The sequence below is a fragment of the Sus scrofa genome, chromosome 4 (assembly GCF_000003025.6).
Source record: "Sus scrofa isolate TJ Tabasco breed Duroc chromosome 4, Sscrofa11.1, whole genome shotgun sequence".
Taxonomy (NCBI): Eukaryota; Metazoa; Chordata; class Mammalia; order Artiodactyla; family Suidae; genus Sus; species Sus scrofa.
Genome location: NC_010446.5, coordinates 66,730,704 through 66,754,153, shown reverse-complemented (window position 1 = coordinate 66,754,153; position 23,450 = coordinate 66,730,704). Strand labels below are relative to the sequence as shown.

The following is a 23,450-nucleotide window of genomic DNA, read 5'->3' as shown; positions in this document are numbered from 1 at the left end:
AGAGATAACATCGTCCAAAGAGAGGATCCCTGAATGAAATGAAGGAGTTAGTTCTGCAGGTATCTCAGAGCCAGAGCCTTTGGTGGCAAGAGGCAGAGTGCAGACAGAGGAGCCCAAGCACAAGCTCGCAGGAGGTGTTCAAAGAACAGCACAGAGGCCGCCGTGGCCTCAGCACAGTGTCATTGCTTTGATTAATGTTATCATACCCTAGTGCAAGGTCATAGTTATCTGAGGACTTTGACAACCCAGGGGACACACCAGACTTCAACCTACAAGCATAGACTCTTACCTCCACGTGGATTTATGGAAGTGAATGCAGTTCTATCTGCCATTTAATCCTAGGACCATGACCAAGTTGTCCAAATTATTCTCTCAGATGTCCCATGAGCAGCTTCAGATTTCGACTTATGATGGGTAGGAGATATAGGCTGATGCTCCATAGCTAGTTTAGAATTGCTGTATTCATTGATGGCCATGTTGGAATCCCAAGTAACACTGAAGTTTCAAAGTATTTTGACTTGTTCTACTTCTACAACTCAAAATAAATGTGGCTTTAGTTAATTCATTTCAGAGACATTTTCTGAGGTATAGGAACAAATGCCCCATAATAGGTGCTGAAATTCAGGTTAAAATTCTTTGAAAATGATACAGTTTTATTTTTCTATTATGTAGAATAAAACGAGAATTTAATATTGTCTTTATTCTTTCGGTGAAGGCTGTGCGTAGATTTTTTTCACGGTGATAAAGTGTGTGCTAATTTATATCGGAATCAGAAATCTCACATAAGCCTGTTCTTAAAATAATTCTTTAGTCATTATAATTCAGACAGCTAGAGAGGAACCCAAGTAGATGCACACCTACACCAGACATGGAACAGGAAGGTTTAACCTCGGGTTCCGACAAAGGGGAGAAGTTCATAATATGAATCGGAATAAATATTACATGAACTATTTGTATGTTTGCTTTTAAAATTAAGATGAGAAACTGTTAATAATATGGTATTCACATTCAATGATCCATTTCCTGCCTTTTCTGATTTTTAAAAAAGAGAATTTAAAATATTTTTAGGGTGTTCCCATTGTGGCTCAGCAATAACGAACCCACCAGTATCCATGAGGACTTGGGTTTGATCCCTGACCCAGTCAGTGGGGTAAGGTTCCGGCATTGCCATGAGCTGTGGTACAGGTCACAGATGTGGCTCAGATCCTGCGTTGCTGTGGCTGTGGTGTAGGTCAGCAGCTGTAGCTCCAATTCAACCCCTTGCCTGGGAACTTCCATGTGTTGCAGGTACAGCCGTAAAAAGATAAAAGAAAAAATTTTTTTAAGTATTGGATTCTTGGATAGTAAAGAAAAGAATGTGATTTTTTTTCTATAATGAAAAGGCAGATTTAATTAGCATTAATGTCTAGATGTTTTAACGCCCCTGATAGATGGCAGGGCTGCATAAAACAGTGAATGCAAGATGGGAAGTTATAGAATTCAGGATGAATTATTAGAATCTTTCCGTGGCGTTTAGCCCGGCTTGATGCTTGGTAAATTCTCTTTCCTGGGGCAGTCCTTTGTGTACATTGCAATTCTGATGATGAACTTAACTGCCCACGCTCTCCTCAGTCGTGCACTTACATGAAAGATCTCCCTTACTGTTGAATAGTGGAAGAAGACTATCTTCTTTTAAGATCAGATACCTGCCTTTTTAAGCAGTATACATGATATTAAAAGATAGGCTAGCTTAATAAATGGAAATTTTCCAAAATTTCCTATCCTGACCTGCCTTCTTTCATTTTCCTTTTGCATCAGGTCTTGTGCCTTCTACCAAACAACACACATCTGAACATAGTTTTATTAGTACCTATAGTTTAATAATATGCTTTATGCTCATAGCATCTATTTATCTACCTATACATATGTAGATTAAAAATGTCCAGACAGATTTTCGCACAGTCACTTTTATTTGCTACATAATATTCCAGCCAGTTGATACAGCACACTTTACTAAATGATTAGTTTTGTGGTTTATCTACTTTTTCCACTGCACTTAAGTGCAGAGAGACAACTTTCTTTCTGTAGCTGTTCACATTTCAATTTGATTTCCCTTTAAACTAAAAGAAAACAAAAATATCCTCCAAATAGAATTACCGTGTCAGAGTTTAAACCTTTGGGGTTCATGTTTTATTGTTTAGGTTCCCAAAGAGATTGTCCTCATGAACCACCCAAACGGAAGGTTAAATAGATGTGTGGCATTTTAACCTTCGCCTTGTCTGCAGAGGATATTAGAACCCATTTATCTGTGGTGCTTCTCTACTGGGTCAACAGTGCTATTTCAGCAGTGCTTTAATGGATTCTGCTTTGATTAACAAATACAGACATTTGAATGCTTTCTGAATTTTCTCTGCGACCAAGAGTCATGTTATATATTGTCCATATATCTGCCCTTCTGCTTTATAGGCAAAATTATTTTTTGCCAATTTGAACATTTGTGGAGTATTGAATCAGCACTGTGGCTTTTAAAGTTCTCTTTTGTACTCCTACAGTTATTTGCTGCAGGCCATCAGAAAGCATAGTATAGGATTTCTTAATTTCCTGTTTATTTCCTACTGCAGCATCTTTCCATTCCATGCGGTATTTCATTTTGTTTTGCTTCTTTATTTCCACCCCTGCTTAATAGCCAACTGCTTTCCTTTAGCCATTGTAAATCAGCATACTGCAAATGTTATAAAACCTGAGCCCGAGTCTCACTGCATCCAAAAATGAAGATGCCATATTCCTCCCACTGCCTTGGCTTCTGCCTCCTTCACCAGTGGAAACAAGTTGGTGGAAATTTCCAGAGGCTCCCTGAAAGGGTATGTCAAGGAAATTTCTAGTGAGGGCAAAGGAGCTGGAATCACAGGGTTTCCCTCTAAGGACTTGTTCCAGGGAGTCCTTGTCTGCATACTCTATGTATCTGTGCATGAGTTTTCAGTGGTGCCAGAGCCTGGGATGGTCCTGCAGGAGGGTGGGTGGGTTGAGCACAGGCCTCATGTCTGACTCACCTGTGATGACTTTATACCAAAACCTTGAAGATTTGTACACGGAAATTTGTCTTCCTGCTTTGTTGTGAAGATGGTTCTCTTCCAAGAAGCAAGGCCCTGCATCAACTAACATACCTGGTGTTCAGTCACCCAGTGGGGGTTGTGAACAGCAGAGGCAGGAGGGATTCGCTGTGTCAGGGATTCGCCAGCACCTGCACCAGCGGCATCATAACCGTGCTGTTTAGATCCCCACCCAGGTGTGAGAAGGAAACAGTCTGCGGCCAGGTCCGCCTGTTCCCGTTCTTCAAAAGCGTAATGATGGTGAACATCAAGCTGGCTGCCATCTGTGTATTCCAGGGTTAGACTGCTTTTTCTTTTATACATTTGGAAATACTTTTAAAAATGTATAACGTTTTAGAAACTAAAAAGCTCTATTTGTGAAATTTCTGACTTAAAAGGGATGTATTTCCAAAATGAATTTCTTAGTTGGTTGTTTAGAAATTGAGATGTGTTTTCACATTGGACAGTATTTTTTTTTATTTTATTTTATTTGCTTTTTAGGGCTGCACCGACGGCATATGGAAGTTCCCAGGTTAGGAGTCAAATCGGAGCTATAGCTGCCGGCCTACGCCATAGCCACAGCCACAGCAACACGGGATCTGAACCGTGTCTGTGACTTACACCACACACAGCTCATGGCAATGCCAGATCCTTAACCCACTGAATGAGGCCAGGGATCAAGCCCGAGTTCTCATGGATACTAGTCAGGTTTGTTACTGCTGAGCCACAATGGGAACTCCACATTGGACAGTATTATAGATAGAGGTTGAATTCTCAGTCACCCCTGTTTCAGCAGAAGCTTACAAAACCAGAAGTTCCCTGTGGCACAGAGGGTTAAGGATCCAGTGTTGCCACTACTGTGGCACAGGCTCAGGTTCGATCCCTGATCCAGGAACTTCTACATGCCGCAGGTGCAACCAAAAAAAAAAACAAAAACAAAAACAAAAACAAAGCACACACACACACGAAGCTACTTATAAAACCATTATGAGACCATAACATAGGACCCAAAGAATGATGATAATCCCTTGTTAGAAAAATGAAATCCAGGCATTAAAATATAAAACAACTAGAGCGAAATATCTATTACCAATTTGGGGAATGAAACAGGTTTTTATGTCAAATGAAGATAAACAGGATAGTGATTCTTGCTTCATATAAGCAGTTTGAAAAAAAAATCTCTTTTTAAGTGACTAACAACAATTTTAAAGACCACTTTTGTTTGGCTTTGGAGGACTTTTTTTAAGCAATCTTTTATTCTGTCATTGTCATGACATGAAAGGACAAATTGACAAATAGGCCTAGATTAAGGGATGCAGAATCTTATGAAAGCAGAGCCCTCAAGGTAACCGGGCTTCGGTGATCAGAGTCCTAACAGGGCAGGTGATGAAACCGCGTTTTTCTCCACTGGGCCACAAAAACTGTCAAGTAAGAGGAGTGGACTTACTCTGGGGATTTCCGTATGTAGGTTAGATTCTGGGTATGGCACAGAGGAAATAAATTACTGCAATAAGCGAATGTAGCATTGAAATGTATCCATTTATTTTTTTGTCCAAAAATATTTTGGCGATTCAGTAACAAGTTCAGTGGAAATCGTTGAATTTTAAATCTCCAGAAAGATGGCTGAATAAAACGGAAGTACCTGCTAACGCATGATCCTAGGATACAGTATGTTCACAGTAAGAAATCCTAAAAAGATGTTCTTGCTACTGAACGCAGGGCTGGCAGCTCGATGCTCAAAAATCAATACTACGGAGAAGTAAATGTAAGGGGAGAAAGGAAGGTTGCTTTTCATCAGACTGCCAGCAGTCTGGGGAGATGATGGGCTCAATGTCTCCCCCAAACCACCTCCGAAGATTCTGCTTGGCCACGAAAGCTTTTAAAGGGCGAAAGGTTGGTGATCTCGGTTAATCATTGAGATCGTGGGTCAGAGTTGTCACCTCCCCCACTGTGTGCAGGCTTGTAAACTACTTGTGATTTTCCTTTAGATGCTGTCTTGTTCACACAGTTTGTTCATGGGATTACTGAAAGGGAAGTAAGGAAGAGACCTGGTCATCCCTTAATTGCTTATTCTTCATTTCTTCTTCTTTGATTCTCAGAAAGAATCAGCACTTTAGGCAACAAATTGTGTGATCAGAGATTTAAAGGTGTGCTGGGACCGGAGATGAGTAAAGCCTGGGTTATAACCAGATACAGGGGACGCCTGCGGAGAACGCTTTCCTGCAAAGAGTTCTTTTCTGCCGAAAGCTGCTTATACTCTTACAGTCAGGACTGGGAAACATTTCTTTTATGTGAGGGTCGTCATAGCAATGACAGAGATGACATTTAAAATTGTCATTAGAGGGAGTTCCCATCATGGCTCAGAAGAAACGAATCTGACTAGCATCCATGAGGATGCAGGTTCGATCCCCGGGCCTTGCTCAGTGGGTTCATGATCCAGTGTTGCCGTGAGCTGTGGTGTAGGTCCCAGACACGGTTTGGATCCTGTGTTGCTGTGGCTGTGGCTGTGGCATAGGCCAGCAGCTACAGCTCCTCTTCGACCCCCAGCCTGGGAATCTCCATATGCCTCGGGTGTGTCCCTAAAATTTTTTTTAAAAATTGTCATTAGATATGGCTATAGATTTTAGTTATTTTTCCTTCCCAGTTACAATTTGATTATCATTAGTGTGACTGTTCTCATTTGTTTGATATCTAATAAAATCATCAATAAATGAAAACAAAAATAACCCCCTAAATGAAAATATAAAATTGTGTACTAATCTTTAGAAAAGAAAAAAATAAAATGCTATAAAAATTGGGCCCTGGGAGAAAGACAAAATATAGCCTACTCATGATATAAGTATAAATCTTAGTTACTCTGCCAAACCCGTAGAAGCGGAGAATTGAATTCTAGTTACCAGAGACTGGGAGGAGGGAAAAATGGGGAGATATTGGTCAAAGCATACAAAATTTCAGTTATGCAAGATGTTTATTAATTCTGGAGATCTGATATACAGCAACGCGATTATACGTAACAATATTGTATTATATACTTGACATCACTAAGAGGGTAGATCTTAAGTGTTCTCAGCACCAAAAAAAAAAAAAGGAAAAGATAAAGAAAGTGAAAATGGTAACTATGTGAGGTGATGGATATGTTAATTAGCTCGATTGTGATGAATATGTCACAATATAGATGCATATCAAATCACCAAATTGCATACTATAATTTTATACAATATTTGTCAGTTACACCTTAGTAAAGCTGGGGTGGGGGGGAAGTACACCCAGATTTTCAAATGACCCTGAGTTGTAAAATAGGCAAGTAACACTCCATAACTTGTGCTCATTTAAGCCAAATAAATACATTTATTCTCTTAAAGTTATAGGAGGCAATCAAATATTTCAAATACGACAGAATTTTTTATTCTTTTACCTTTTTCCGTTCTCTTTTATAAATGATCTTAACCCCAAAGAGATGGCCAGATGTGCATGTATATTTGTTTTGTTGCCTAGATTTTTCTTTGCAATTGATCTGAACCTTGATAAATTAGTACATTCGATTAGTCTATTTTAAAATGTTCACAGTGTTTGTTAGTTTACTGTGAAAAAAGAATAAAACAGTAATAAGGAGATTGACTTCTTTTTGGCAGAGGTTTCTGGTCTGACCTTTGTGAGTCGCGTGTTGTTGGCCAGACAAGCTTTAATTTCAGCACATATAAAACAAGAGCGTCTATATTATGACCTTCTTTCACTAAATTGGAAAATAAGTACATTAAACATATCTTGATAAAACAGTCTAAATACATAATTATTAGTGATATTTCATTTGTTTTTGCCAAACTCGATTTGACTGAGCATATTAGCATATTAAAATTTCAGCATATTAAAATTTAAGTATTTGCATTTCTAAATCTTATTTAGCTCCTTGAAAGTGATAATGAAGAGTTCACTTTAAAAAGTGCTAAAACAGGGCATGATTCTTCCAATGTCATTTTAAAGAAACCAAAGTTACTGTTTTTCCTAGGCCTGCAAAATTATATTAAAAGCAAAATAGAATTTCAGTCATTCTCTATAGGATGTGCGCCTGAGAGTGTCAAGGCTAGTGATGTTACAGGTACTCTAATAACTGTCATAAGCCAAAACCTCTGTCCTCCAGAGAGGAAAGATATAACAGGTATCTCATCAATAAGGATGTTTCGTTTCCCTATACTTTCCTTATTGCCTCTTCTTCTGTATGGCCCTGGAGCAGGAGGACAGGTGGTGTGGAAGAAGTTGAATGGGGAGGAAGCAGCAATTTCTGTCTCAATGATGTTAATTTAATTAAATTTTTTTTTTTTGTCTTTTTAGGGCTACACCCACGACATATGGAGGTTCCTAAGGCTAGGGGTCCAATCGAAACTGTAGCCCCCCGGCCTATACCACAGCCACAGCAACACCAGATCTGAGCCACATCTGTGACCTACACCTCAGGTAATGCTGGATCCTTAACCCACTGAGCGAGGCTGGGACTCAAACCCTTGCCCTCATAGATACTAGTTGGATTCTTTACTACTGAGCCACAATGGGAATTCGTAGAAGTTAATTTTAAATTGGCAAGAGGTCACCTAACATGGTCCAGAGGAGGAATCCCAATAAGTGAGATTTAAATCCTTTTAAGTAGGAAGGATGTAATATAACAGTTGTTACAGGTTTTAAAGCATGAATGGTGTTTACCAAGTGATGGAAATGGAGAAGGATGGTCCTGTGTGAAGGAATAGTTTGAAAATACAACACTGAGGTGTGAAGCGGCCTGTGACACGGGCCACTGTAAAGTGTGTGCTGTTTCTAGGCAGTGAAATGAGAAGGAAGCAGTGCTGGGAGATCAAGAAAGACAGGCATTGGAGAATGGAAGGGCCTGCCTGCCAGGGGACAGGTTTGGGGCTCCTTCCCAGAGGCCCTAGGAAGCCGATGAGGGGTTTTCAGCAAAAGGATAACATGATAAGATACTTTTTAAAATATTTGAAAAATAAAGATCAGTACCGTGGTGTGTGATGGGACAAGGATAGAGGCAGGGGGACAGTTAGGATTTTACAGTAGTAAGTGAGAGCATGAAATCCAAACTAAGGTATTGGCACAGAGGTTAGAAGGGAAAAGAGAGCTGTAAACGGACTGAAAGGGCAGTAAATAGAACCAGGTAGCTGGAGAGGAATAGACACTAGGGGAAGCGGGTGGTGTTGATGATTCCACCTGTCCTGCTTGGAAAGATGCAGAGCAATGCTCCAAAGGCATATATTCCCATATGCACTTGTCTTTGAGGGGGTTTGTGAAAAGGGATGTTCAATTTATCTGTTACCTGTTGAGTTTTAGATGTCCACGGTGCACCTATATAGGGATGTCCTTTGATGGATTCATAGTCAGCAAAGACTAACTGTATATATGAATACAAATGGAGTTCCCATCATGGCTCAGTGGTTAACGAATCCGACTAGGCACCATGAAGTTGCAGGTTGGGTAGTCTCGCTCAGTGGGTTAAGGATCTGGTGTTGCCATGAGCTATGGTGTAGGTGGCAGACACAGCTCAGATCCTGCGTTGCTGTGGCTCTGGTGTAGTCGGCGGCTACAGCTCAGATTAGACCCCTAGCCTGGGAACCTCCATATGCCATGGCAGCAGCCAAAGAAAATGGCAAAAAGACAAAAAAAAAAAAAAAAAAAGAATACAAATGGGTGTAATAACATATATACATATATAAATTTTTATATATATAAAATTTCAAGGGTTGATGGAAAAACACAGCTAAGAATTTTCTGGGCACACACTTCCGGTGTTAGAAGCTCGAAAAAGATGTTCCAGAAGAAGACACAGAAGTTTAAGAAAAGAGTAATCAGCTGCCAACTGTGGAAGTTGAGGAAAGATCACCAGGGAGTGCTGATAGAATATGAATATTCCTTGGATCCCCAGTGTCCCATCCTCTGTGCACCTGAGGAGCCTCAGAATAAAACACTGAAGGGTCAACTAAAAAGGAAGGGAAAATATTCAAGGAAAATTCTATTTGGTAACTGAGATAAACAGGTCAAAGCGAAAACAATTAAGGTCAGAGAACTGGGGAGACGGATGAAAATCACATTCCGATATCCCTTAAGCGTTGGTGCCATCAGAGAGCTTCCAAGGAGTAAGGACAAAAGCCAGACAGCCAGGAGCAAAGACAGAAGTGTTGGGAACTTCGGGTGGCTGGGATAGGTACCCGACCTAGTCAGTTACACCCGCCTCCAATAAAACGAAACAGAAAAGAAGTCCATTGGTGAAAGAGTCCAGGCTGAAAAGCGTAGAATGCCAAGAAGCAGATTCCCACCTGGTGGCTGTGGTAGTTAAGGTCCTAACTTACACAGACATTTCACATTCATACACATTTTCAGCACAGCAAATACCTCCTCCAGTGCCTAAGTGCTCAATGACCCATCCCCGAAAGTCCATTGCTAACCTCAGCAATGAAATGTGTCAAAGAAAAACCCGCCTTATTGTGCCTGAGGAGAAGCGAGCGAGGGAGGTGGACTGTTTTTGTCTGGCAGTTGATCTTAAAGCCTCGCTTTAAAGATAAACACCGAGAACTTGCCCAGAATGTATTGAACGTTGCAATAGAAAGTCCTATTATCTCTAATGGGAATTTGATGGCTAATTCCCTTTGCAGTGCTGAAAATGTGCCCCTTCAGCTCGATTGCTTTTTTGCCTTAAGATATATGGAAGGAGCTGAGTATTCAATTTGGCTCTGCTTCTGCCGCGGGGATCTCACTCCAGCTGTTACCCGCCGCGCCTCCATTCTGTTCAGTTGTTTTCCACGGTGCCCCCCTTTGCCTGCCATCCCTTGGCTTTTTTTTCAAATCCTCACTAACCCCTTGCCTTGCAGCTCTGAGACCAAGAACACATAGGAATCCAGTACAGTCGTGGGAAGATTACATCAGTACTATCTCTTGGACAAGAGTCAAATAATAACATTGAAATTATCCATAGGCATCCAGAGGTTATTTCTATAAAATATCCCGGAAACTTGTCTGAACAAACACTGGCTTTCAGGTGATGACTGTCATAAGAGTGCCATTCAAATTCCCCTAAAGGGAGAATGTAAATATGTAATATTTTCTTTACATGCATGTGTCTCTATAAGTGAGTCCTTTATTTTTGAAAACAAATAACCATTTCCCCTTTTTTCTTTCACATAAAAGTGTGTATATATTTCGTTAAGAAAAGTGCCTTCTCTTTTATTGGAGAGCAAGGACAGAGGTGTTAGGTTTTTGAAATCCCTGCTGACCAGTGGCAGTTTTCTCAAGCTCTTCATGTGTCACAAACACATTGCTCAGGGTGACGCAGGTGGGAGGGATCAATAGGTCAGCGGCAAGCCTTTCCATATTAATTTTGCAGACACTCTGCCTGTGTACAGCCAAGGCAGCCACGTGGAGATTGATTCGTATTTAACATACCGCCTTAGCCCTCAGATGTATAGTTCTTCCTTGGTGTGAGGTAATAAAAGGAAGCAGGGAAAATAAAACCCTGCAACGGGAAGCAATTAGTTTCTTCAATCGGCTGCTTTCTTCCAGTTGTCAATAGACTTTTCACAGTGGTGCCCTGTGCTCAGTAGTTAAAAGTAATTAGAAGCCAGAATAAATGAGATCACTGCAGGAATCAACACGCCTTATACAGAGCAGTGCATTTTATATAGAAAAATGCAAATCGGTAGAAGAGAAGGAACACAATCTTCCTTCAGTGTTATTTTGACTGCTTGATTGCTTTGCTGTCAACACGATTGGTTAGCATGCTTCAAATCTAATTCCTTTTTAATCATGAATACATCTCTGTGGGAGGAGGTCTGTATTCGTAGTCGAGTAGTTTGGGCTGACTGAATTAGTGTCTACCAAAACAATGCATTTAACATCTAAATGCTGAGACCAAGATTGGGACTGTTGCATTATGGATGTGGGAAGCGAGAATTCTCTCAATGTAGAAATCTATGTGATGTGATTTAGGTGTAATAGAAAGAGCTGTGGATTTTGAATTAGAAAACTGGTTTTGAATCCTATTACTCTGACCATGATTACATCACCTGGCCTCTTGGAGATTTATTGGTGGAATGAGAATAATCATTTCTTTTGGGGAAAGATGGCATGAGGACTAAGTGGGTAATATATCTGAAAGCCTCTACCGCAGGACCTGGCAATCGTGTTTACTCAGTTTTTTATATCTGCATCTATGTTTCTGACAGTGAATCCATCTCCTTGCAAAGGTGGAAATGTGACATGCCTCTGTTTAAAATGACTAGATCATACCTGCTAAAACAAGGGAAACCTTGTATGTAAAAAAAAAAAAAAAAAAGCATGGATTGCAAAAGGAGTAGATCTTAAATGCTCTACTCCTTTCAAAAAAGAAATGGTAATTATGTGTTGTGATGGAGGTGTCAGCATAACTCTCAAGTGGTAATTATTTTGCAACATATAAGTGTATCAAATTAACATGTACACCTTTAACCTACACAGTAGGTCAACTCTATCTCAGTAAAGCTGGAAAATTCACAGTGATGAGTCACAGTAGGATGAAGAAGGAGTATGAAAACTATGAGTTAACTCCTCTGCCCTGGAAGAAATGGAATACACAGGACACTGGACCCTATTAGAGCTTGTTTTTAGAATCCTCCATTGATAGCTTGTAGAAGGTCATTCAAGAACAGCGGAATGGGATCCCCTTGAATTCAAGGATAGGAAGGCTTCTTCCCTCTTGTCGAAAGCCAGGTGTATATGTTAGAGTAAAGAGATACATAGGACTTGAAAAGAATCTGATGCTAGCATTTGTTTGTGTGTTCATTCAGCGAGGGCCAGAGAAGCCATTTATAGATCACTTCTCTGGGGCACTGCTGGGCTGCCCCAGACCAGGGCAGTAGAAGGTCCTGGTTCTCCAGGCACTTTACAGTCTGAGGTCTCGACACAGGGACCCCACTAGGAAGCCAGCCAGCCATACTGTGGAGCACCAGTTGTTTTTAGTCTTAAAGAACTAGGAGAAAGCCAAAAGACTGGATTTTTAAGTCAAGTGACTCTAAGAAATGGGCACATGCTTTTGAAACTGCTTTTGAGAGGAAGCATATGTAATGTGCCATTTTGACAGGGTGAGAGCTGACTCTGCTAGGGTTCCAAATGTATTCTTCTGAACTTGGAAAATATCAGTAAATTATAAATGGACAGTTTTGATGAGGGGAAATTGATAATTAGTAGAAGTAATATAAACATAATTAATCAATCTATTATACTATGTAATTTCTAAGCATCCCCAGACTCCTCAGAGTCGTTCTTCAGAAGGCAAGGTCAAGGAGTTCCTGCAGTGTCTCAGTGGGTTAAGAATCTGACTGCAGTGGCTCGGATCACTGCAGAAGTGTGGGGGTTTGATCCCCAGCCTGGCACCGTTGGTTAAAGGATCCTGTGTTGTCACAACTGTAGGTCACAGCTGCAGCTCAGATTCAGTCCCTGGCCCAGGAAACTTCATATGCCATGGGTGTGGCCACAAAAAAAAAAAGAAGAAGAAGAAAAAAGAAAGCATGATTGAAGTAGTTGCTAAATCCAGAGACAGAGAAATGCAAGTCATTGTTGATGAAAGAGAAGCTATTTCCATTTAGAAGCTGTATGAGAATCTTTTTTTTTTTTTTGCTAATGTTTATTGTCCCTACAATTCATTTGTTACTTTGCCAAATCTATTTAATGAATGGACACTTCTTGACAAGTAGATGGCAAATGTAGAGTATAAAGAGATGAATCTTATCCTTTAGGAGTTATGTGTAATACTGTTGGCACACGTTAGGGATTCACATATATATTTTTTTCATTAGTTGTGTATTGAATGCTTACTGAATCCTGGGAAGTATGCTGGAGTCTAGGAAGCTTACAGTCGATACAGACACTCATCTGGCTGATTGGTGGTGGTGGCAGTAATATTAATGAAAATTACTAACATTAGTTGAGAATAAATAAACTACATGCTATATCCCGTGCTAAGTAGCAGACATGGATTATTTTGTGCAATCCTGAATACAACACTCAGAGGTGCATGCTATCATTAAACTCAATTTACAGATGAGTTTCAGGAGCTTAAGTCATTTGCACAGTCACAGAGTTATTTGTAAATTCAAGATCCAACTCAGGAAGTTGACCTTTAATACCCATATTCTTCACCCCTACACCTTTCAGCCAAGTTTAATACAACATCAGGAGGGGCAGGGTATGTAACTCAAACAAGGACATCTAAGATCATGTCAGGGAGGGAGCAGCATATAAAAACTATGCAAGAAGGTGATTTCAGAGAACTGTGAACAGTATGGCTGAAGTAGGGAAACCAGAGGCCATAGTGTGAAGACTTTGTATTTCACATTACAAAGTGGAAAGCATTGAAGTGTGTGCATTTTCATCTGCATTTTTAAAAGATCACCTTGGAGGCACTGGTTTGGGAAATATCCCTGGTGCTCTCCTTACTTGCTGCAAGTAATAAATCCTTCCTTCTCTCCCCAAATAAAAAATAAAATGAGACACCCTCCAAGAATAATGAGAAGAGGTAAGACACTAAGAGTAAGAGGGAGGTCACACCAATTGAGGCAAGAGATGCTCTTAGCACAGCTGAAGAGGAGAGACTTGAGAGATAATAAGAAATATGAAATTAATAAGCGTGAAAGGTACCAGAGTGGGTATATTAGCACGTGGAACTGCATGCATACGTTAATCTCTTGTAATTGATGAGTTTATTTTGAATGGCTTGAGTGCTTATAAGTTATAACTCTCACTCTGGAGGTGAAACAGTGTGTAATCATAACAACTAGAGAGAGATTTCAGAAATCTATCATTTTACTCTTGACCATACTCATCAAGGAAGGCTTTGCAAATATTGGAAGGTTGACGATACTAAAATTATTGCACAGGGAGTTCCTGTTGTGGTTCAGAGGGTTAGAACCTGACGTAGTGTCTGCAAGGATGTGGGTTTGATCCTTGTCTTTGTTTAGTAGCCAAGGATCCAGCATTGCCACCAGCTGTGGCATAGATTGCAGGTGCGGTTTGGATGTGGTATTGCTGTGGCTATGGCACAGAGTGCCAGCTGCAGCTCCAATTTGACCCCAGGCCATAAACTGGAACGTCCATAAACTGTTGCTGTGGCCATGAAAAGAAAAATAATAAAAACATTGGGAGTTCCTCTTGTGGCTCAGGGGAAACAAATCTGACTAGTATCCATGAGGTTGCGGGTTCAATCCCTGGCCTCACTCCGTGGGTTAAGGATCTGGTATTGCCGTGAGTTGTGGTGTAGGCCAGCAGCTGTAGCTCCTATTCAGCCTCTACCCTGGGAACCTCCATATGCCAAGGGTGTGGCCCTAAAAAGACCAAAAAAAAAAAAAATTAACAGTACACCTTCCTACTTAATCAGGATCAGCGTTAATGGAGAATCTCTACTTTACTCTTTCCTACAGCAGCTTGTTGTGTTTGTTGTTTTTTATGGTTGAATAAAATGAGATCCTGAGGAAAGCACAAGGAAGAGGTAAAAACATTTGGAAACAGCAGAATCATTTTTATTTTTTTTTCCAACTGAGAGAAATGTGTGTTTAGTTCAAAGACTGTTGAAACTAAGTTGCCTGAGGCTCCCTCAGGCAGACATTCTGAGGATGCTGCTGAGTGCATTAAACCAGAGGATCACAGGATCGTCCATCTGTCCTAAGAAGCTTCTGTGTATGAAAGAGTGGTGTGCAAAGAGCAGTAGTAGCTGCTGATGTTCCAGCTTATTTCACCCACTTCATTCTCTTAGGATTGAAATCATCATTATTATCCTCTCCAAAATTTGAATGCTGCCCAGATGACTTAAGCTTAGTAAAGTATCACAGAAAATCACAGTTAGATTCCTAGTAACTTGCTTGTGGAATGAACAAGGATAATGGACCTGGCTCTTAATTAAAGGAGGAAGAATGAAGAGTTTCAGAGAATAAGGGGACATGATGTTATGTTTTAAGATCTGAATCCATAAGATTCTAGATCTAAACATCTAGAACTGTATAAAGACGTAATTAATGTGAAGAATATGATCAGATAATAGGTTCTTTCGGTTGTCCTTATGCATATGCATTTTCCCTAAGGGCATTCTTTCCCTCTTGTTTTCATGACCAAAGGCAGCATCATAGCTAGAAAGGATGGTGAAAACAAGGCAACACATGTGGAAGTCCAGAGCCAAAAACAAAGTCAAGGTCTGATTAGTGGGTGCCAGGAATTCCACATCAGGGAAAAACTTGCTGATTTCATAATGATTAAGTATTTATTTCACTTTATATTTATCTAGCACAAAGTCAAATTTACATTAATATAAGTAACTCCAAATTAAATCTTGAGTAGATATTGAAATATTTAGCCGGTTTATATAGATTGTTAAGGGGCATGTCTAATGCTGCCTTTTCCAGATTTGGTCAAAAGCATTGTTTGGCATATGGGCCCTTAATCAAAGAAAAGCCCAGCACATGTCTTTAAACTGTGGGTGTGTGTCTACCATAAATCATATTTTAGAAATCATCCTGCTCGTTACACTGCACTAGCACAAAAAAAGAGAACATATTTATCCAAGTGCCTCAATTCTATTATTGTTGCACAGAAGAGTTAAAAATCTCTGTTCAAGTAACTTTTGAAGTCAAAACATGTATTCCTAAATTCGGTGACTCCAATGGGGTTTGTTTGGGGGCATAACTTTTAGTTCTAATTGAAAGCAACATTGTTGAGGGGCACAATAGAAATTTTCAAAGTAATATTCATTTGCATCTTCAATTTTAAAAAGATGGAGAAATAAAAGTACCCCTTGCTAAAGATTGTATTTTCTATTTCTATTGGGGGAGTTAAACAATAGAAATGTATTTTCTCACAGTCCGGAGGCTAGAAGTCCAAGATCAAGGTGACCTCAAGTTGGTCCCTTCCGAGGCCTGCTCCTTGGCTTGGAGGTGGCCATCTTCTTCCTGTGTCCTTATTACATGGTCTTCCCTCTGTGTGTGTCTCTGTGTCTAAGTTTCCTCTTCTTTTTTTTTAATTAAATTTTTTATCAAAGTGTAGTTGATTTACAGTGTATCAATTTCTGCTGTACAGCAAAGTGACCCAGTCATACATATATATTTATAGGTATGTGTATATAATATGTATATACACATACATATTTATATATACACATGTATATAATTCTTTTTCTCATATTATTTTCCATCATATCCTATTGCAAAAGATTGGATAGAGTTCCCTGTGCTGTATGGTATGACTTCATTGCTTATCCATTCTAAGTGTCATAGTTTGCATCAACTAACCCCAAACTCCCAGTCCATCCCAATAAAAATTTTTTATTTTTAATTACCTTTTAAGTTTTTTTTCCACTTCGGCATGTACATAATGTGAATATATGGCTAATTATTGTGGCTACAAATGCAGAGCTCTTCATTACACTAGTTTTTCATGTGTTTAAGGTGTCAGTTTATAACTAGGATCTGAATGACTAATAATTATATACATGTGTATATATAAATATGTATGTGTATATACATATTATATACACATACATATAAATATATATGTATGACTGGGTCACTTTGCTGTACAGCTAATAATCAGACAGTTTGGGACCATTCCCAAGAGGAACAGTGTAATGATTAATTCCCAAGCAAAACGTCAGAGTTCCTGTGAGCTGTGAGTGTGCTGAAGGGCAGCAAATAAATCCACTGCTGGAAAACAGCGCAAAGCCATAAACTTCACGTTGTTCAGGTTTGCTGTGTCAGTTTCACCATGAGTTACTGCATCACCCTTGTGGCCTGAAAGGGGTGGTGCATCTCCCCAAGAGTCCAATTTGCTGTACTTCACCCCTTGGGAGATGGGCTTCCTTGTTCAGTACAATTTAAATCAATGTTAGATGAGGCTTTAGACCGCTGGAGGTTTTAAAATGTGATGGGTAAAACTGATGTTTTTTCCTGTGAGCGTGGTAAATGACCAAATATGTAAAAGGTCCTTGGGTTTGTAAATATTTTAGCTAATTTATTATGGAACTGTCACGAGCCATCTTAAAGGATAGGATTACCATGTTTTTCAAACAAAGATGAACATGTAACTTGCTTCCAGTAGGAACTGAAGTCTTACAAAGTGAGCTAAACTTAGTGCAGTAGATATGAGTTAATAAACAGTTGAAATACAATATGTTGCATTTAAAAAATTTAGGAAACTAAGCTTTGTCTCTCCAATGAGCCTGAGTTGAGCAGGAGATCTAAGTTGATCGTTGTGTACCTCTGGCATTGAGAAACCAGACTGGCAAACAGGAGATCATTTTCCATGCTTTTCCTGACTCTAAACTCTACAGTCTGACACATAAGAAAAAGTTGATATCTGATATTCTAGGATCACTTGGGATAAACATATAAAATAAAAGTCACAGATTAAGTTCCTGCTGTGGCATAGTGGGTATTAGATCCAGTGTTGCCACAACTGTGGCGTAGGTTGCAGCTGCAGCTTGGATTTGATCCCTGGCCGAGGAACTTCCATACACTGTGGGTGTGGCCAAAAGAAAAATCATGGAGAATCATATTAGCAAGTGCCACATTATAGTCAGGTGGACTCTACTTCAACCACACCCCAATTTATAAAAGAGGTATTGGTGAAGGTTGTCATGGACTTCATGTAATTTCATAATCTCATAGCATCATAATCGTATGGAAGGATTTACTACACATTTCAACATCAACATTATTTTAAATTTAAAAATTGTCATATGTGAAAACCTCCATAAAGTTGTCTTTAGCATGTGAACCACGATGTAGGGAGGAATATCCCACTGAGTAGCTTCTGGTTCCACACATCCCAACCTTGTTTCTCCTCCACCACACACAGTCCTGGGTTCATGACAATATCACACATTGCATTACAGCCTTGGGCCCTGCACCTCCTTTTCAATCTTGGGTAAGTTTGTACAGTGGGGAGTCTGACTATTCTGGAGTCCATTCCTATACCAGGATATTATAATAACCTAAGTACAAGTGACTATGAATCATGTACATAGGTTCCAGTAAACCTAGCTTAGCTGCATCCCTAATTATACTTCCTGTAACTCAGTTTCAGAAAGAACCATGGTCATTTGAACATTCTAGAACATTCTAGAGAGATGGGACCTAAAAAGACAGTAGCCGTAACCATTTTCAGTCAACACATTTTGCTTTTGCAAATTTGTAAAAGCATATGACTACATGAATAGGTTTCAAGGGATTCCATAAACAAGAGACTCTGAAACTCAGCCTTTTTTAGCTGGATAGCAAATCTGCTTCTACCAGCACCTAATGGTACTTGTAGTTCCAAAGTAGATACTCAAAAATATTTGTTGAATGAATGAATGGATGGATGAATGCAAAGATACTTCTCTGTGACTCTTCCAAAGCATTGCTAAATCAGAGTGCCTTTTGAATTAAATTGGATCCATTAGCCACAGGTTACATTAATCATATTAAAACTGTGCTAAACCTCTGAGTGATGTGGGATCTATTTTTAATATGAAACATGCCAAGAAGATTTATTCATTGTAAGTACAGGTATATTGACCCTTTCCTTTTTCTTTCTATGGGGAAATGCACAATTTCTGCATAATTTTGCAGCCCTGTCAAGTTCATGTTCTCAGGAGTATGACCTGAGCAGAGCTGTTACTTGAGATGTCTTATTACTAAAATTATGGATCATCTTTCCTCAGCGTGTATGTTACCTTTTTATCAAGGACAAATTCTACTCTGTGACTTTTTGTGTGTGTGTGACTCCCAGAGAAGGAATTATTTAAATATTTTAAGCAATATTACAGCTAGAAGGACCTAAAAATTGAAAGCCTGTATTTTCCAGGATGGACTGCAAATATAGCTTTATTAAAATTTTCATTTAACTGCCTAATGTGAGAACAGATATAGTTCTAGAAAGGAAATTGGTGGGTCAGACAAGAAATGGGATTTGCTTAGGATTCCTGGCAATTGGTGTGCTCCCTTCATACTCTTGCCCAAAGTTGGCAGGACAGTCTTACTGGTAATCAGAGAAGTACCTATAAAATCAAAGAATCTCTTGTAAAAGCTGACTCTAGGTATACATTTATGCACCATTGAAAATCCAGGTCTCTGGATCTCGAGTCTTTCCATGAATGCCAGAATCAAAATGCTTCTTGCAAAGACTGAATTTTTTCCTACTTAACATTCACATTGAGATAGTTGAGAGAAGATAAAATGCTATGAGGTGAATAATAGTATATGGACAGCAAAGTTGTAGGCTTCATGTTAAGTGCTCTTACACCACATGCTGAATTTGGGAGGTTGGAACTCTCTGACGCTGAGATGGAAAAACTAGGATAAACCAACTCTGTTGGATAAACCAACTGTGAATCCACTAGGCAATATTTCCCACACTGATCTGGTTGTCTCTTTTAAAGTTTTTCACTTTTAAAAAATTTCAAATTAATCTTGGGACCCTATTGGAATACACACAGTGGTTCATGTGAAAAGGCAGGTATAGACAAAGCCATCTTCTCTGGATATGCTAGTGAAAGAAAACGTGTATCCATTTAAAGGGAGATTTTTCTGTTGGAGGCTGTATGTGTGATCAGTCTAAAGAAGTGACTTTTGAGGTACCCTGTCCAAGAGCATGTTACTAGCCACATTGATTGATCTGAAGTTTACCTTAAAGTCTTTGGCAGATAATTTGCTACTGCTGTTTACTATGCCTTGAAGTAGAGAGAAATAAATCAGTTAAAAAACGTTAAGAAAATGGATAAAAATTATAGACTGCCTGTTGAAAGTCCTCCACAATGAGTAAGTGTTTCTTATAAGTTGAGGAGGGCAAGTCAGGCTTTATCAGGAAGCACAGACATATTTCAGGGTGATTAGAAAAAGATAAAGATTTTTTCTTAGCTTCATTCAGCTGGTGTCATGAGGATTATTGATTAAAATGTTAGGATCAATAAGGACTTAAAGTTGCAGTAGAGGAGACCTTAAAGAGGAGAAAAAGGTTATGGTCTGCTGAGTAAGCTGACAATGCTTTGTAAAATTGATTTTTTAAAACATGAACTGTCAATCATAATTCTTGGCTTTCATTGGCATGTGCACACAAGTACATGTAAACTGAAATTATATATCATATCAGATTCTTACACTAAATATTTATTTATTTATTTATTTATTTACTGTCTTTTTGCCATTTCTTGGGCCGCTCCCGTGGCATATGGAGGTTCCCAGGCTAGGGGTCGAATTGGAGTTGTAACTGCCAGCCTACACCACAGCCACAGCAACGCCAGATCCTTAACCCACTGAGCAAGGCCAGGGATCGAACCCTCAACCTCATTGTTTCTAGTCGGATACGTTAACCACTGAGCCACGACGGAAACTCCTCGTACACTAAATATTTATAAACATCCTATACTACTAGAAGCTATTTACAAAACTTTATCTCATCTGAATGTGTTATTAATGCTTTCTGAAGAGTTCTCTGTAATGTTAATGAGGAAGCTGCTTTTCACGTCATTTAACAGCCAGTGGAACTGATCATGTTTCTCCTTAGAATGCAATTATGTATAATAATACAATTGCCATTTTGTCAGGTTCTTTCCAATATTATAGCAGTAATGTTTTAAGTCCCTTTCTCTTCTTATCCATAATTCATCAGTATCTGAATCTACCAGGTACACTGAACTTCTGTGGTACAGCCATACAACCAGAGATAAATGACTTAGACATTTCGCACGTATAAGCAATAGCACTGCAGAACTCATGGGTAGAGAAAAACTAAACAGATCTAGAAAAATACACTTGTAAAATGCCAGACCACAGAGAGGTAAATGCACACATGGAGAAAAGACAATCAAAATACCGATAAACTAAAAAATGAAGTCCAACAAAATCTGCTGCTAGAGATGTTAGGAAAAAATGTCTTTAGACATTTAGGCGTGACCATTTGTATGGAATGGATGCAGGAGGTACCCCTAAAAAACAATTCAGAGACCAGCTCCTGAAAATATTAACAAACATAGAGGGCTCAGAGCACCCTAAGAGCTGCTAAAGAGAAAAATGTGGAAGAAAATAAAAGGAATGCTTTCAAGGGAAGGGAAAGGACCAAGGTTCAGCCATCACTGAATTCAGGAGCTGAAGGCTGAATTTTCTCAGGGCTGCTCTGGGCACCACATTGCTGAATAACTAATTAAAAGTTCCTTTTCAAAATTTCACAGTCTTTTAGATTGGGTCCAAGAAACGCACTTTTTAAAGAAAATTCTGATCTTAATGAACATTAATTTCACTTTTTTCTAAAATATTAGGCATAAGTCAGTATAAAAATATTAACTATCAATGTGTAGACATCAATGAAAATTTTAAGGAAGTCGTTTCTTTTAAATTATAGGAAATATCAGTAAAGATTAATAGCTGATAATAAAGTTTATTATAATTCTGCCTACTTAATTTTCTGTGTATGTGCTCTCTCATAAATGGAGTTCATTATGACTTTGCTTTAAAGTTTTTGCTTTACATTTAAATACTTAAATACAATTTAAATACTTAGTAGTTCCTATTGTGGCTCGGTGAGTTAAGAACGGGACATAGTGTCCATGAAGATACCTTCAGTGAGTTAAGGATCTGGTGCTGCCACAACCTGCAGTGTAGGTTGCAGATGCAGCTCGGATCTGGTGTTACCATGGCCGTGGCATAGGCTGGCAGCTACAGCTCCAATTCAACCCTGAGCCAGGGAACTTCCATATGCCGCAGGTACATGCGTAAAACAGAAAAATAAAATAAAATAGAGTAAATTTAAATACTTAAATACCCCAGTGGTGTACCTCTATAATCTGTTTTTAAACAGGTGTTCTATGTAGAAAAATCAGTGGTTCGTTGTCTTGTTGCCTTGAATTTGGCTGGTGCTTTTTGATTTTGAAATTCATTCAGGAGAAGAAAAATAATTTTCCCTCTACTATTCTGACTTCTTAGCCGCGACCCTATAAAAAAAGACAGATGAACAAGAGAAAAACAAACAGAAGTTCACTCCCATGTATACCTCATGCGCACATGGGTGAGACCCAGGGGAAAAGGAGTCCTTGTCCCAGAAGGCATGATGTGTCATCCTTCATTAGCAACCCAGACTGTCTTGACTGTAATGGGACCCGGTGGAACCTGACCTGCCATTGTCTTTGCTGCAGGTGCACCCTGAGCGTGACCCTTGAGCAGGCCATCATTCTGGCCAGGAGCCACGGACTGCCTCCTCGCTACATCATGCAGGCTACCGATGTGATGCGGAAGCAAGTAAGTCGCATGGACGTTTTAAGACCTTGTTTTCCAGGACCTGGATTTGAAGGTTCCTTGGTTCATTTATCAGGTGTCTGACAGATGCCTGGCTGTGACAGGCACTTTTCCAGGATCGGGAAGTAAGAGGTGAACAGGGAACACTGATTCCCAGGGAGGAAGGCAGTGCAGACATCTCTACAAGGGTTCCCCACGAAACTCAGACAACCCGAGAAAAGGGATGTCTAAGCAGTAACCTGAAAGAGGAAGGGGAATGGACCAGGCAAGTGGGCAGGAGTGGATTTGGGGCTATGTGAAGTACAAGATAAAAGGGTATGTGGCATTTTCCAGGGCTGGCAGGTGGTTTAATAAGGCTGGGGAATAGACTGGGGACAGGGAGGGGCAAGGAAGAAGGGGAAAGACTGGAGAGCCCTACCCTGCTTCTGGAGATTGCAGAGGGACTTCCATGCCATGCTAACAAGTTTGTGTATTATTCTGAAGATAAAACACATACCTTGGAGTTTCCATCATGGCTCAGTGGTAACGAATCCAACTAGTATCCATGAGGATGTGAGTTTGATCCCTGGTCCCACTCAGTGGGTTAAGAATCCAGCATTGCCATGAGCTATAGTGTACACTGCCGACGCCATTCAGACTCCACATTGCTGTGGCTGTGGCCTACGCCAGCAGCTGAAGCTCTGATTCGACCCCTAGCCTGGGAACGTCCTTATGCCTCAGGTGCGGCCCTAAAAAGAAAACAAAAAACATGCAAAAAATACCTCAAATCCGCCCTCAGAGGATGAAGAGCGGCCTTTGGACTGTCTTCATGCCACCAAAAGACACCGAAGGTCTTAGAGATGAGAATACACTCTATTACAAAGTGAATGAACTTTCTATACAGTAGCTCACTAGTATTTTAGGTGTGGTAATTTGGGATTTAAAGCCCTCAGGAGTCATTAAAAACATAAAAATACACTAACCTCCAGTGTAATCATTATTAGGAAATCATGCTTAATCTAGTAGAAAAGATACAAGTCAGTAGGAAGACAAAAGAAGTTGAAAGACATCAACTTTATTTTTTTTTTCTGCCTTCTTTTCTTAGGGCTGCCTCAGAAAATTGATTTAA

General features: G+C 39.6%; 1 protein-coding gene across 2 annotated transcripts in view; it reads left to right on the top strand.

Moving 5' to 3' along the window:
- The window catches only part of PREX2 (phosphatidylinositol-3,4,5-trisphosphate dependent Rac exchange factor 2), a 283,847-nt gene that overhangs the window by 242,105 nt on the left and 18,292 nt on the right, over positions 1-23,450 (top strand). For both annotated transcript variants that reach the window (XM_021089269.1, XM_013996689.2), the window contains exon 38: positions 22,243-22,345. In XM_021089269.1, coding sequence (XP_020944928.1) covers positions 22,243-22,345 — 103 coding nt within the window. The remainder of the gene's footprint in view (positions 1-22,242; positions 22,346-23,450) is intronic.